This window comes from Poecilia reticulata, chromosome 6, assembly GCF_904066995.2.
Source record: "Poecilia reticulata chromosome 6, P_reticulata-male-v2, whole genome shotgun sequence".
Classification (NCBI taxonomy): domain Eukaryota; kingdom Metazoa; phylum Chordata; class Actinopteri; order Cyprinodontiformes; family Poeciliidae; genus Poecilia; species Poecilia reticulata.
Genome location: NC_088835.1, coordinates 32,703,296 through 32,715,443, shown reverse-complemented (window position 1 = coordinate 32,715,443; position 12,148 = coordinate 32,703,296). Strand labels below are relative to the sequence as shown.

The following is a 12,148-nucleotide window of genomic DNA, read 5'->3' as shown; positions in this document are numbered from 1 at the left end:
ATAGAATGATGCCTTCATTCTGTACATGATGACATTTGAGATACTCCACAATACTTAGTGTCCATTTTGCTGATAAATTTGTTCTACCTTCAAAAGGCTCTTACAGTATTAAGCCATTGTGATGTAGAAGGAGGTGTTGGAGTAAAACACGGCGTCTGGTGAGAAGAGAACAGAAAGCCAACATCTCCCCCTGCTGGGGGGGAGGTTAGTGGTGGTCACTGGAAAAAATGGCAATTAGTGGAAAACTTTGGATCTGGATTCTAAAATTTGAGAGTATAGAGAAGATTTTATTCCAAATTTTATGTAAACTTGGGCAGAAGAAAAACATGACTTAAGTTGCAAGGCGCGGTCCGTCGACGAGATTTTGAGAAGTGGACTCTATTACTTTAAACTGTACAAGCTGTAATCTGGCACATGGTGTGCTTCAACGTATACTGAGAATAACTTTATCCCACCATGAATCAACTTTGCTACTACTTGTATGACTGTAATGGAGGAAGTTTGTGCTGGTTGCAGCTGGGAAACTTTACCTGCTTTAAGTCAGGTGATTGGTTGGCGTGCAGCAGGGGGAGGGGCTTGTCCAGGGCAACTACCTCATACATATTTATATTTCAAGCTTACAAAGTTTGGGGATTAATCACAGATTCTATGAATTTTTGATGAAATCTGTTATAACTTGATTTACCAATCACCTCCTTAAGACAATCATCTTTAAACATTAAAGACATTAAACGTCGTCGTTCTTTATTACCTGCAGGTGAAAATGCAGAACATTAACATTTTGTTCAAATAAAATCACAAACCTTTTTTCAAACTTTAATTCTGTCACATAACATTCACACGTTAACTTGCTAACTGGCTGTTTCACGCGTTGGCTGCCTTCTGTTGACGGAGGCTTTTATGTTGTCACATATCGGAGCTAAGTTGACTCAGAGTTGAGTTACTTCTTGTTGTGGTCAGAGTGGCGTTGGTTCATTCACAGGAACCGAGTCCTGTTTTCTGTCTGATGGCTGATTTAACAGTTGCTGCTCTGCAAGCGTCTCCATCAGGTTAAAGCAGGAAAACGTCTAGATCAGGTGCCACTAGAGCTAGAAACGCTGGTCTAGATGGTCGGTCACCTCCCAGTGACTCGGCGTTGGAAATCGCCGGTCCGGTCCAGTTCTGTGTCGATGGGGAGTCGCAGATAATGTGGAAAACAGATGCAACACATTTAACTGTATTGTGGTTTTATTAACATGAGAAGCTAACAAATAGTTTCATTGTAGTAAAAACTCTAAAGAACATCATCTGCAACAAAAGCTTTAGTTGTAATAAATTGTTTGTTAATGTTCTCCCACTCAGAGCCAGGCTGCGCAGGACGTGGAGAAAGCTGTGTGTCTGTTTGAGAGCAGCAGCAGGATCCCTGCAGCTGTCATGGAGGCCAGGTGAGTCACCTGTGCTATGGATATTATGCTAATTATTTATTATTGAGTATTTTATTTGAGCAGATCTCATTGTCAGAGGTTTGTCCTAAAACTGTTAAAAGGAGAAAACACTGCAGGAAACATAGAACCACTTTTCCTTACTAAGTTATTATTATCGACATTCAGAATAGCACAAATATCAGTAAAGTTGTTTTACGTTGTTTCCTTAATGGTAAAAAAAAAATCATTAATTCAGTTTGTTTCAGTCCCAGTTACAATATTTTAACAAACAAGATTAACCATAGTAATAAAAATACAGAGTATTTATCGACATGGTGGATTCGATCGCAGTCCGACTGCAGAAGCCCTTAAACTGTCACCGGTTGCCATGATTACCCACCGTAACCACGGCAACAACACTGCTTTTGCACCAAGTCCCTCTAAAAGGCACGGCTCTAAAGCCTAATGAGGTTTTCCTAAAACTTCATGGAAAATGGAATTTAATGTAGAAAAGACGAATGAAATCAGAACATTTCTGCCTGTTTTAGTCACAGTTGGCGTTCGCTCTAACTGCGGGGAGTTTCACGCCGTTCTAGATCAGTTTTACCGGCTGGGAGAAATAAGAACCGATTCCAGTTGGTCATAACAATCAGCTGATCGGCTGCAGTGATGATTCCTGCAGCAGGTCTGACTGACAAACCAGAAGCTGCAGCTGGAGCTCTGACTAGAACCAGGAGGGTGGAGACACCCCCCGGTTCTAGTCCACCTGGTTCTACATCATCTAGTTCTATACCACCTGGTTCTACTCCACCTGGTTCTACATCATCTAGTTCTATACCACCTGGTTCTACTCCACCTGGTTCTACACCATCTAGTTCTACATCATCTAGTTCTACATCATCTAGTTCTATACCACCTGGTTCTACTCCACCTGGTTCTACACCATCTAGTTCTACATCATCTAGTTCTACATCATCTAGTTCTATACCACCTAGTTCTACTCCACCTGGTTCTACATCATCTAGTTCTACAGCAGCCAGTTCTACACCACCTGGTTCTACATCATCTAGTTCTACATCACCCAGTTCTACACCACCTGGTTCTACATCATCTAGTTCTACAGCAGCCAGTTCTACTCCACCTGGTTCTACATCATCTAGTTCTATACCACCTGGTTCTACTCCACCTGGTTCTACATCATCTAGTTCTATACCACCTGGTTCTACTCCACCTGGTTCTACACCATCTAGTTCTACATCATCTAGTTCTACATCATCTAGTTCTATACCACCTGGTTCTACTCCACCTGGTTCTACACCATCTAGTTCTACATCATCTAGTTCTACATCATCTAGTTCTATACCACCTAGTTCTACTCCACCTGGTTCTACACCATCTAGTTCTACACCACCTGGTTTATAAATCACTGAACGGACTAAAGATCTGCTACTGGATCAACCTGCTGGTTCTGCTCTGCAGTCAGAACCAAACATAACAGAGAAGCAGCATTCAGCTTCTTTGCACTACAGATCTGGAACAAACCTCCAGAAAACTGTAAACAGCCGAAACCCTGAGTTCCTTTAACCTGGTTAGAGTTGCTATGGAAACATTATCAATAAAACTGATAAACTTTCTGATGTGTGAAAATGTTCCAGTTGTTGCCCGTGTTTCTGTTTTCGTGTCATGAACTTTGAACTGCCTTGTTGCTGGAATGTGGGACAAATGAACTCGGCTGATAATCCCTCCACACGCGATTAGAACATGGAAACATCGCAGCCAGACGGAGAAAAACTGAACCATGTGGTCAGAGACGTTGGATCACACAGAACCAGCTCCTGTAAAGTAACTGGATTATCCCCATCAACCAGAATTAAAGATGGATCATTTATATTCATAGATCTGTTTGACTCAATTACTTCAGACAAAAACGGCGACACTGCAAAGCAGTGGGGTTTAAATTATTCTGTGATAAATATTTATTATTAGAGTTTTTAAGTTCACAGAATGAAAAAGCAGCAGTTAATGGAAAGGTTTTAATCTTCGTGGTTAGAAATCTGAGCTGAACTCGATGCAGTCGGATCCTCAAAGGAGCGATTTAAAAACCTCTGTGTCATTCTGACCTTTGACCTGACCAACACAACCAGACTAAAACATAATAAAGTTATGAAGCGTTAACATCAAGGCGGACGCTTTTCCCTCCCTGCCCTGCTTGTTCTGTTTCTGTTCTGTCTTTTTCTCTTTTTCTATATTTTGGAGCCTTTCTTTGCACATCATCCAAATCTACAAATTATGGATCTGGTCAACCAGTCTCTCAATGCCATGGATCAAATTTTCTCGACGAGAAGTCGGCACAGAGAGCCTTGTGAATATTCGACTGATTTAATGACGAAAAGGAGTTTTAGATGAACTTTAGTGGATTACGAATGAACGAATCATACGTACTAAAACATGACAGAGAGTCGGAACTCGGCTAAGAAACAAAATACGTGCAGCTGTTGTAAAATAATTATCATCACCAAGGAAACGGGTTCCATAGTAACATGGGATACGCAGTCCGCTTTGCCATAGGCCACAAATAGTCCGCTTTCTAACCAGATACTAACTATGAAATGGCAACTAAATCTATGAAACAATTGCAGCTAAAATAGATTATTTGGGATATTATAATTTAAGTCCTAAGCAAATTCTAGTTAAATCAAACAAATTCTCAACAAGCCTCTTGTCCTGCAGGGACACACTCGGAGGGATTCACCCTGGATTTATTCATGATAACAGGATTTCTGCTGTTTGGAGCTTGTGGATTCCTGGCTTATTGACAAATTTGTGACGGACTTGGCCGAACTAGAGAACACTTGGACTGTTGGTGTGGACAGAGACGCAAGTTGGATGCGAGTCTTGCTGAGACTCGCAGCCCCGCTGAGGACTCAAACTGGATGGAATCGATCTTAGAGAAGTTGCTAGTTTCGGCTCAGTGGAACGACCAAACTAATTTGGATGATTGGGAACTGAGATGTATCGGAGAGACTTCAGGGAAGATTGAAATTTATCATCTTCCTGACCTCAGACATTTTGTTTCTGAATTGGCTTCCCCCGTGTGGCCTTGGAAGGGCTGCACATTTCCAATCTCCTTGAAGATATGTAAACATAACTCTCCTTCCCATCTCATCCCTTCCTGTTGTCCATGCAGCTGTGGAGCTGAGCGCTCTTTTGCCAGGGGCCACAGCCACCTGGCTTCATGGCCCTTTGACGTCACCGCCTTCACTCATGTCTCTGTTTTTGCCCTTTGTTTTGCCTGAATGTTGCCATATGCCCTAATGTGACCTTTCCTCTTTGTCCTTTGGTTTGTTATTTTGTTTGTATTTCCTTTTAATTCATGTAAAGCAGTTTGAATTGCCTTGTTGCTGAAAAAGTGCTATATAAATAAAATTACCTTACCTTAAAATCTCCTGCCAGCTAAAGCTAAAATTCCAGAACACTGACCGCAGTTTTTCTCTCCACAGCATTTTCCGGAGGCCGTACTTTCTAACCAGGTTCCTTCCTGCGCTGCTGAAGCCCAGAGCGGTGAGAACTTTCTGCATGTTTGTCAGAGCGGTGAGAACTTTCACGGGTTGAGCAGATTCTTCTCGTCCTTTCAGCTTCCTCTCCAAGCCGATGCTCAGATGAACTTCATAGAAGCTCTGAAACAGTGAGTTCTGCTTTTTCTTCACTGGCTGATGATCCGGCATTTCTCCTCATGGTTTACTGAGAGCTGAAGATTCCCAGCAGTCAAACTGGTTTGTTGTGTGCAGAGCAGAGAAGATCCCAGCTGCCCAGTATTCCCAGTATGTGGAGTCCTGTCAGAAGCGACGGCAGCAGAGTGGTAAACGATGAAATTTATTCTTTAAACCTTCGTTCCGACTGCGGCATCAATTCAGGTTTAAATATTTAGGATTAGAAGTAATAAACATTAAATCAGAAATTAAGTTCAGTAAATTTGGATGAAATGTTTTTAAACGTTCAGAGATGATTTGATGCCGAGTTTCTTAGATTGGGTTCGATTTTCCCAACAGTTTATTAATTAATCGGCTTCCAGCGCTGACTAGATCCGCGGCTCATAGATCCGCAGCTCATAGATCCGCGGCTCATAGATCCGCAGCTCATAGATCCGCAGCTCATAGATCCGCAGCTCATAGATCCGCGGCTCATAGATCCGCAGCTCATAGATCCGCAGCTCATAGATCCGCAGCTCATAGATCCGCGGCTCATAGATCCGCAGCTCATAGATCCGCAGCTCATAGATCCGCAGCTCATAGATCCGCAGCTCGTAGATCTGCTGTGATGTTTCAGGAAGCCCTCGGCGCCCCGGAGCCCCGCTGGCCGTTCTGCAGGAGCAACTGCAGGAATTCACCGAACTGCTGGCAGCAGGACGGGACCCAGGTTCTGTTCCTTTAACCCGGTTCTGTTCCTTTAACCCGGTTCTGTTCCTTTAACCCGGTTCTGTTCCCTCAGAGTCATTGGCCCAGCTGTCCAGGATTTCTCACACCCTGAGTGTCGTCTTTCCCGGTTCTGATGACCCGGTTGGACCGGCCACCGCCCCCTCGCTGCCCGAGCTCCATCTGAAGGTAAACCCGATTCTGGTTCTGATTCTGGACCAGGTTGGGTCTGTGGTTCTGAAGTGTTTGTGTTGTGATCTTCAGGTTGTTGATTTAATTCTGCAAAGTTTCTGTCAGAGTCTGCTGGTCGCTTCCAGAGGAAATCCTCCCAACAGGTGACTTCCTGTGACTTTCACATTAAAAGCTTTATTTACTGCAAATTGCTGCTTGAAGTGATTATTGGCAGATGATCGATCTGCAGTGACATCTGCTACATGAGGTTAGAATTAATCATATTTAATAAGAATCGTTTCTGTTAATGTGGAATAACAGCATCAATCAGAAATGTTCGATTTCTGATCAGAAATGGTCGATTTCTGATCAGAAATGTTCGATTTCTGATCAGAAATGTTCTATTTCTGATTTGTTCCTGATTTCAGACAGAGCTTGTGGGGCAGCAGGTTCGTCTGTGTGCTGCTCGATAACCGGCAGGTTCTCTCCGGCGTAATCCACAGACTGAAGGGTCTGTTTCACCAACAGGTACTGTAATCCAGATTACAGCTCAGCCAGATCGCCACCGACAAATGAATGTCTCACAGTTAATTTAGACAAAAATAATTCACAACAAAAATTGTCCCAGAATCAAATATGGTCTGAAGACGATTCCTGAAAAACAGTCGAATCAGTTGAGCTGTAAAAACAGACTGGCTTCATCAGGCTCACTTTAATCTAGTAACAGTTTTCTATCAAACCAGCTGTTGGTCTTCTGTCCTCAGGCAGCTTCTCTGAGACCGGCCCACATCCTGGGCCTGGCAGCCTTCATCGTCCACCTGCAGGCGGCCCAGCCTGGTCCGGTTCCGGTAGCAGAGGTTCTGGGTTCGGCCGTGTTGAGCAGCAGTCGGACCAGCATGCTGTTCTCTGTCAGGTTAGATGGTCCAGTTCATCTGGAAACCAGTGAAACCAATAAACCTCCCAGTTTACATCCTGGGTATTAAAGCAGCTCTCTCTGTCCAACGTGTCTCTGTCCCCAGGCTGGCTGTGGCTGCTGTGTCCTACGGACTCTGCAGAGGACACTCTGCGTCTCCACAGCGACTGCAGGACTTTGTCCCCAGGAGTCTCTACAAAAAGGTTCTGTCTCTCTTTCTGTCTCTCTCTCTTTCCCTCGTTCTTCATCAGTGGTTGTTTCTCTGTGCAGCTCCTGTATCTGGTCCCAAGGCTGTTCCCTGAGGCTAGGATACGTCCAGAGGGACAGGGGGGGGACGGTCCAACAGGCGGCCATCTTGGAGACGGTTTGGCTCTGCTGTGGAGCTTCACTGACGGAATCAGCTGGACGGAGACGGTGCTGCATCTGTGGAGACACGCTGCCTTCCAGCAGCTGCAGCAACTGCAGCTGTACCAGGTGAGATCAGTCTGGATCCTTATGGATTAATCTGGATCATAATGGATTAATCTGGATCATAATGGATTAATCTGAATCATAATGGGTTAATCCGGATCATAATGGATTAATCTGGATCATAATGGATCAATCTGGATTATAATGGATTATAATGGATCCTTATGGATCAATCTGGATCATAATGGGTTAATCTGGATCATAATGGTTTAATCTGGATAATAATGGGTTAATCTGGATCATAATGGATTAATCTGGATCATAATGGATTAATCTGGATCATAATGGATTAATCTGGATCATAATGGATTAATCTGGACCATAATGGATCAATCTGGATCATAATGGGTTAATCTGGATCATAATGGATCATAATGGATCAATCTGGATCATAATGGATTAATCTGGATCACAATGGATCAATCTGGATCATAATGGGTTAATCTGGATCATAATGGATCAATCTGGATCATAATGGATTAATCTGGATCATAATGGGTTAATCTGGATCATAATGGATTAATCTGGATCATAATGGGTTAATCTGGATCATAATGGATTAATCTGGATCATAATGGATTAATCTGGATCATAATGGATTAATCTGGATCATAATGGATCAATCTGGATCATAATGGGTTAATCTGGATCATAATGGATCAATCTGGATAATAATGGGTTAATCTGGATCATAATGGGTTAATGTGGATTATAATGGATCAATCTGGATCATAATGGGTTAATCTGGATCATAATGGATCAATCTGGATAATAATGGATCAATCTGGATCATAATGGGTTAATCTGGACCATAATGGGTTAATCTGGATTATAATGGGTTAATCTGGATCATAATGGGTTAATCTGGATCATAATGGGTTAATCTGGATCATAATGGATCAATCTGGATAATAATGGGTTAATCTGGATCATAATGGGTTAATGTGGATTATAATGGATCAATCTGGATCATAATGGATCCTTATGGGTTAATCTGGATAATAATGGATCAATCTGGATCATAATGGGTTAATCTGGACCATAATGGGTTAATCTGGATTATAATGGGTTAATCTGGATCATAATGGGTTAATCTGGATCACAATGGATCAATCTGGATCATAATGGATTAATCTGGATCATAATGGGTTAATCTGGATCATAATGGATTAATCTGGATCATAATGGATTAATCTGGATCATAATGGATTAATCTGGATCATAATGGATCAATCTGGATCATAATGGGTTAATCTGGATCATAATGGATCAATCTGGATAATAATGGGTTAATCTGGATCATAATGGGTTAATGTGGATTATAATGGATCAATCTGGATCATAATGGGTTAATGTGGATTATAATGGATCAATCTGGATCATAATGGATCCTTATGGGTTAATCTGGATCATAATGGATCAATCTGGATAATAATGGATCAATCTGGATCATAATGGGTTAATCTGGACCATAATGGGTTAATCTGGATCATAATGGGTTAATCTGGATCATAATGGGTTAATCTGGATCATAATGGATCAATCTGGATAATAATGGGTTAATCTGGATCATAATGGATCCTTATGGGTTAATCTGGATCATAATGGGTTAATCTGGATCATAATGGATTAATCTGGATCATAATGGATCAATCTGGATCATAATGGATCCTTATGGGTTAATCTGGATCATAATGGATCAATCTGGATAATAATGGATCAATCTGGATCATAATGGGTTAATCTGGATTATAATGGGTTAATCTGGATCATAATGGGTTAATCTGGATCATAATGGATTAATCTGGATCATAATGGATCAATCTGGATCATAATGGATTAATCTGGATCATAATGGGTTAATCTGGATCATAATGGATTAATCTGGATCATAATGGATTAATCTGGATCATAATGGATTAATCTGGATCATAATGGATCAATCTGGATCATAATGGGTTAATCTGGATCATAATGGATCAATCTGGATAATAATGGGTTAATCTGGATCATAATGGGTTAATGTGGATTATAATGGATCAATCTGGATCATAATGGGTTAATGTGGATTATAATGGATCAATCTGGATCATAATGGATCCTTATGGGTTAATCTGGATCATAATGGATCAATCTGGATAATAATGGATCAATCTGGATCATAATGGGTTAATCTGGACCATAATGGGTTAATCTGGATCATAATGGGTTAATCTGGATCATAATGGGTTAATCTGGATCATAATGGATCAATCTGGATAATAATGGGTTAATCTGGATCATAATGGATCCTTATGGGTTAATCTGGATCATAATGGGTTAATCTGGATCATAATGGATTAATCTGGATCATAATGGATCAATCTGGATCATAATGGATCCTTATGGGTTAATCTGGATCATAATGGGTTAATCTGGATCATAATGGATTAATCTGGATCATAATGGGTTAATCTGGATCATAATGGATCAATCTGGATCATAATGGGTTAATCTGGATTATAATGGGTTAATCTGGATTATAATGGGTTAATCTGGATCATAATGGGTTAATCTGGATCATAATGGATCAATCTGGATAATAATGGGTTAATCTGGATCATAATGGGTTAATGTGGATTATAATGGATCAATCTGGATCATAATGGGTTAATGTGGATTATAATGGATCAATCTGGATCATAATGGATCCTTATGGGTTAATCTGGATCATAATGGATCAATCTGGATAATAATGGATCAATCTGGATCATAATGGGTTAATCTGGATTATAATGGGTTAATCTGGATCATAATGGGTTAATCTGGATCATAATGGGTTAATCTGGATCATAATGGATCAATCTGGATCATAATGGGTTAATCTGGATTATAATGGGTTAATCTGGATTATAATGGGTTAATCTGGATCATAATGGGTTAATCTGGATCATAATGGATCAGGTTATTCTTCGCCCAGCTGGAGAGATTTCCCACCATCAGTGTTTGGATCCAACCAGCAGGTTCAATGTTTCAGCTGCAGCCAGTGAATCAGTTAATCTCCTGGATTATAATCTCTGTTCATGTGGTGAAGGAACAAAGAAGCTGATTGGAGGAGAATGTCTTGCTGAGGTCAGAGGTCAAAGTAGAACAGGCCGACTGGGCCCAGAAGTTCAGAGACCCACTGGTTCCGACCCAGTTCTGGGTAGAGCCTTGGAGCAGCAGAACCTACCCGGAACCAGACCGGGTTGGAGAGATGTGATCTGGTCCGATCAGGCTGGATCAGGTCAGAACCAAGTGAAACCAACCAGGTGGTATCATGATGTGGTGGACATTTTCCTGGCAGCTTTTGGACCCGTCAGAACCAGCTGAGGGTTTGGACCCGTCAGAACCAGCAGGTCCATCGACTTCATTCATGGGAATCTGAGCCTAACTCGCTATTCATCTGAAGATGGAGAGTTTTCTTCACCGCTGCCATAAATAACTGCTGATTGTGACTGAATGTTTATTAATGTTTTATTAATGGTCTTAGTAATGTTATATAACTTTATTAAGGGTTTATTAATGTTTTATTATGTTTAATATCTGCTGTTTGTGTGTAGTTGTGTTTTTCAGAGTGGCTGCATGAAGAGCTGAGAGTCCAGAGAAACTCGGACGTTTTGTCGGACGCAGAGCGGTGAGATTAGAAAAGTGTGCTCCTCTTCACAAACAATGAAATGAGAAATCAGCGAGTTCTAGTGGAAAGAATTAAATCCAGTTTTTATTCACATTTCAACTAAAAATTTGTTGGAAATGATTTTGATCTCGGTAATCACGTTAAAAACCTTCATCAGAAAAGATTCCTGCTTCCTGATGGAGGGCCTCCTTCCCACCACCCTAATCTGTAGCGACCTCCACCAGAACCAGGGCTGGACTTGGACTGGACCGCTCCACAGCATTAATGTTACTTTTAAAAATGACTCTAAACTTGGAGATCTCAGGCCTGAACTCCATGCAAACAGCTTCAGTTAAAAGAAAATATTAACTTTTTTATTCTCACTTTTGAAACTTTATTAACTATTTCTCTTTGATAAACACACAAATGTTTCTGTTACTGTATTTAGTTCATTTCCCAATTATTGATTAGTATCGATTAATTCGACCGTCAGGTTCACGGTTTGATCTTTAGCGAAAACAAAGAGTTTGGTTTATTATTGTAAGGTTTTATTTCTGTCTTTAAATTATTGGCATCAGTAATTTCTAATAATTTCCTGGAACGCTTCAGAAACCTCTGATTGCACGGTGCTGCAGCTTCACACATAATCGCCACGGAAACCAGCGGCCAACACTGTGAAGACGTTAGCTCTGCTGTCTGTCTCCCTGCAGGCAGCAGTACCAGCAGTGGGCCTGCTGGGAGCTTTATCTGCCCCGGCCAGAGGAGCAGGGAGGCTGTGGCGGCGACCCCAGGGCGCTCTGCTCACGCCTGCTGACCGCCGTCATGGAGCCGCCGCCCAGGTGCCAGCGACGCTCTGATGACCTGCTCTCATGACTCGCCACAAACCTGAACCTGAAATAGTCAAAGACCTGCTGCGTTTCTTTCTGCTTTTGGTTTTAAATGTTGCAGAATATTTTTTTATTGCTTTTTGGAATCAGAAACGGACCTGAAGCTCCAGGTCAGTGGAGCCCACAGTGGGTCCTGGAGGCCCGGCATCCTGCAGGGCCTAGTTCTAGTGCACCTGATCTAATGACGGTTCATGAGAGGAACATTGACAAGCTGAACAGGTTGTTGTTACCATCAGGGAGAGAACTGGAACATGCAG

General features: G+C 41.7%; 1 protein-coding gene across 6 annotated transcripts in view; it reads left to right on the top strand.

Moving 5' to 3' along the window:
- The window catches only part of fanca (FA complementation group A), a 41,479-nt gene that overhangs the window by 19,114 nt on the left and 10,217 nt on the right, over positions 1 to 12,148 (top strand). For 5 of the 6 annotated variants that reach the window (XM_081608484.1, XM_081608483.1, XM_081608481.1 and 2 more), the window contains exons 17-29: positions 1,342 to 1,424; positions 4,904 to 4,964; positions 5,039 to 5,088; positions 5,192 to 5,262; positions 5,730 to 5,819; positions 5,892 to 6,004; positions 6,080 to 6,150; positions 6,415 to 6,514; positions 6,751 to 6,899; positions 7,006 to 7,102; positions 7,170 to 7,373; positions 10,952 to 11,025; positions 11,715 to 11,843. In XM_081608484.1, the coding sequence (XP_081464610.1) occupies positions 1,342 to 1,424; positions 4,904 to 4,964; positions 5,039 to 5,088; positions 5,192 to 5,262; positions 5,730 to 5,819; positions 5,892 to 6,004; positions 6,080 to 6,150; positions 6,415 to 6,514; positions 6,751 to 6,899; positions 7,006 to 7,102; positions 7,170 to 7,373; positions 10,952 to 11,025; positions 11,715 to 11,843 (1,292 nt within the window). Of the gene's footprint in view, positions 1 to 1,341; positions 1,425 to 4,903; positions 4,965 to 5,038; positions 5,089 to 5,191; positions 5,263 to 5,729; positions 5,820 to 5,891; positions 6,151 to 6,414; positions 6,515 to 6,750; positions 6,900 to 7,005; positions 7,103 to 7,169; positions 7,374 to 10,951; positions 11,026 to 11,714; positions 11,844 to 12,148 lie in introns of all 6 variants that reach the window. The other variant, XM_081608485.1, reaches the window with a different exon arrangement.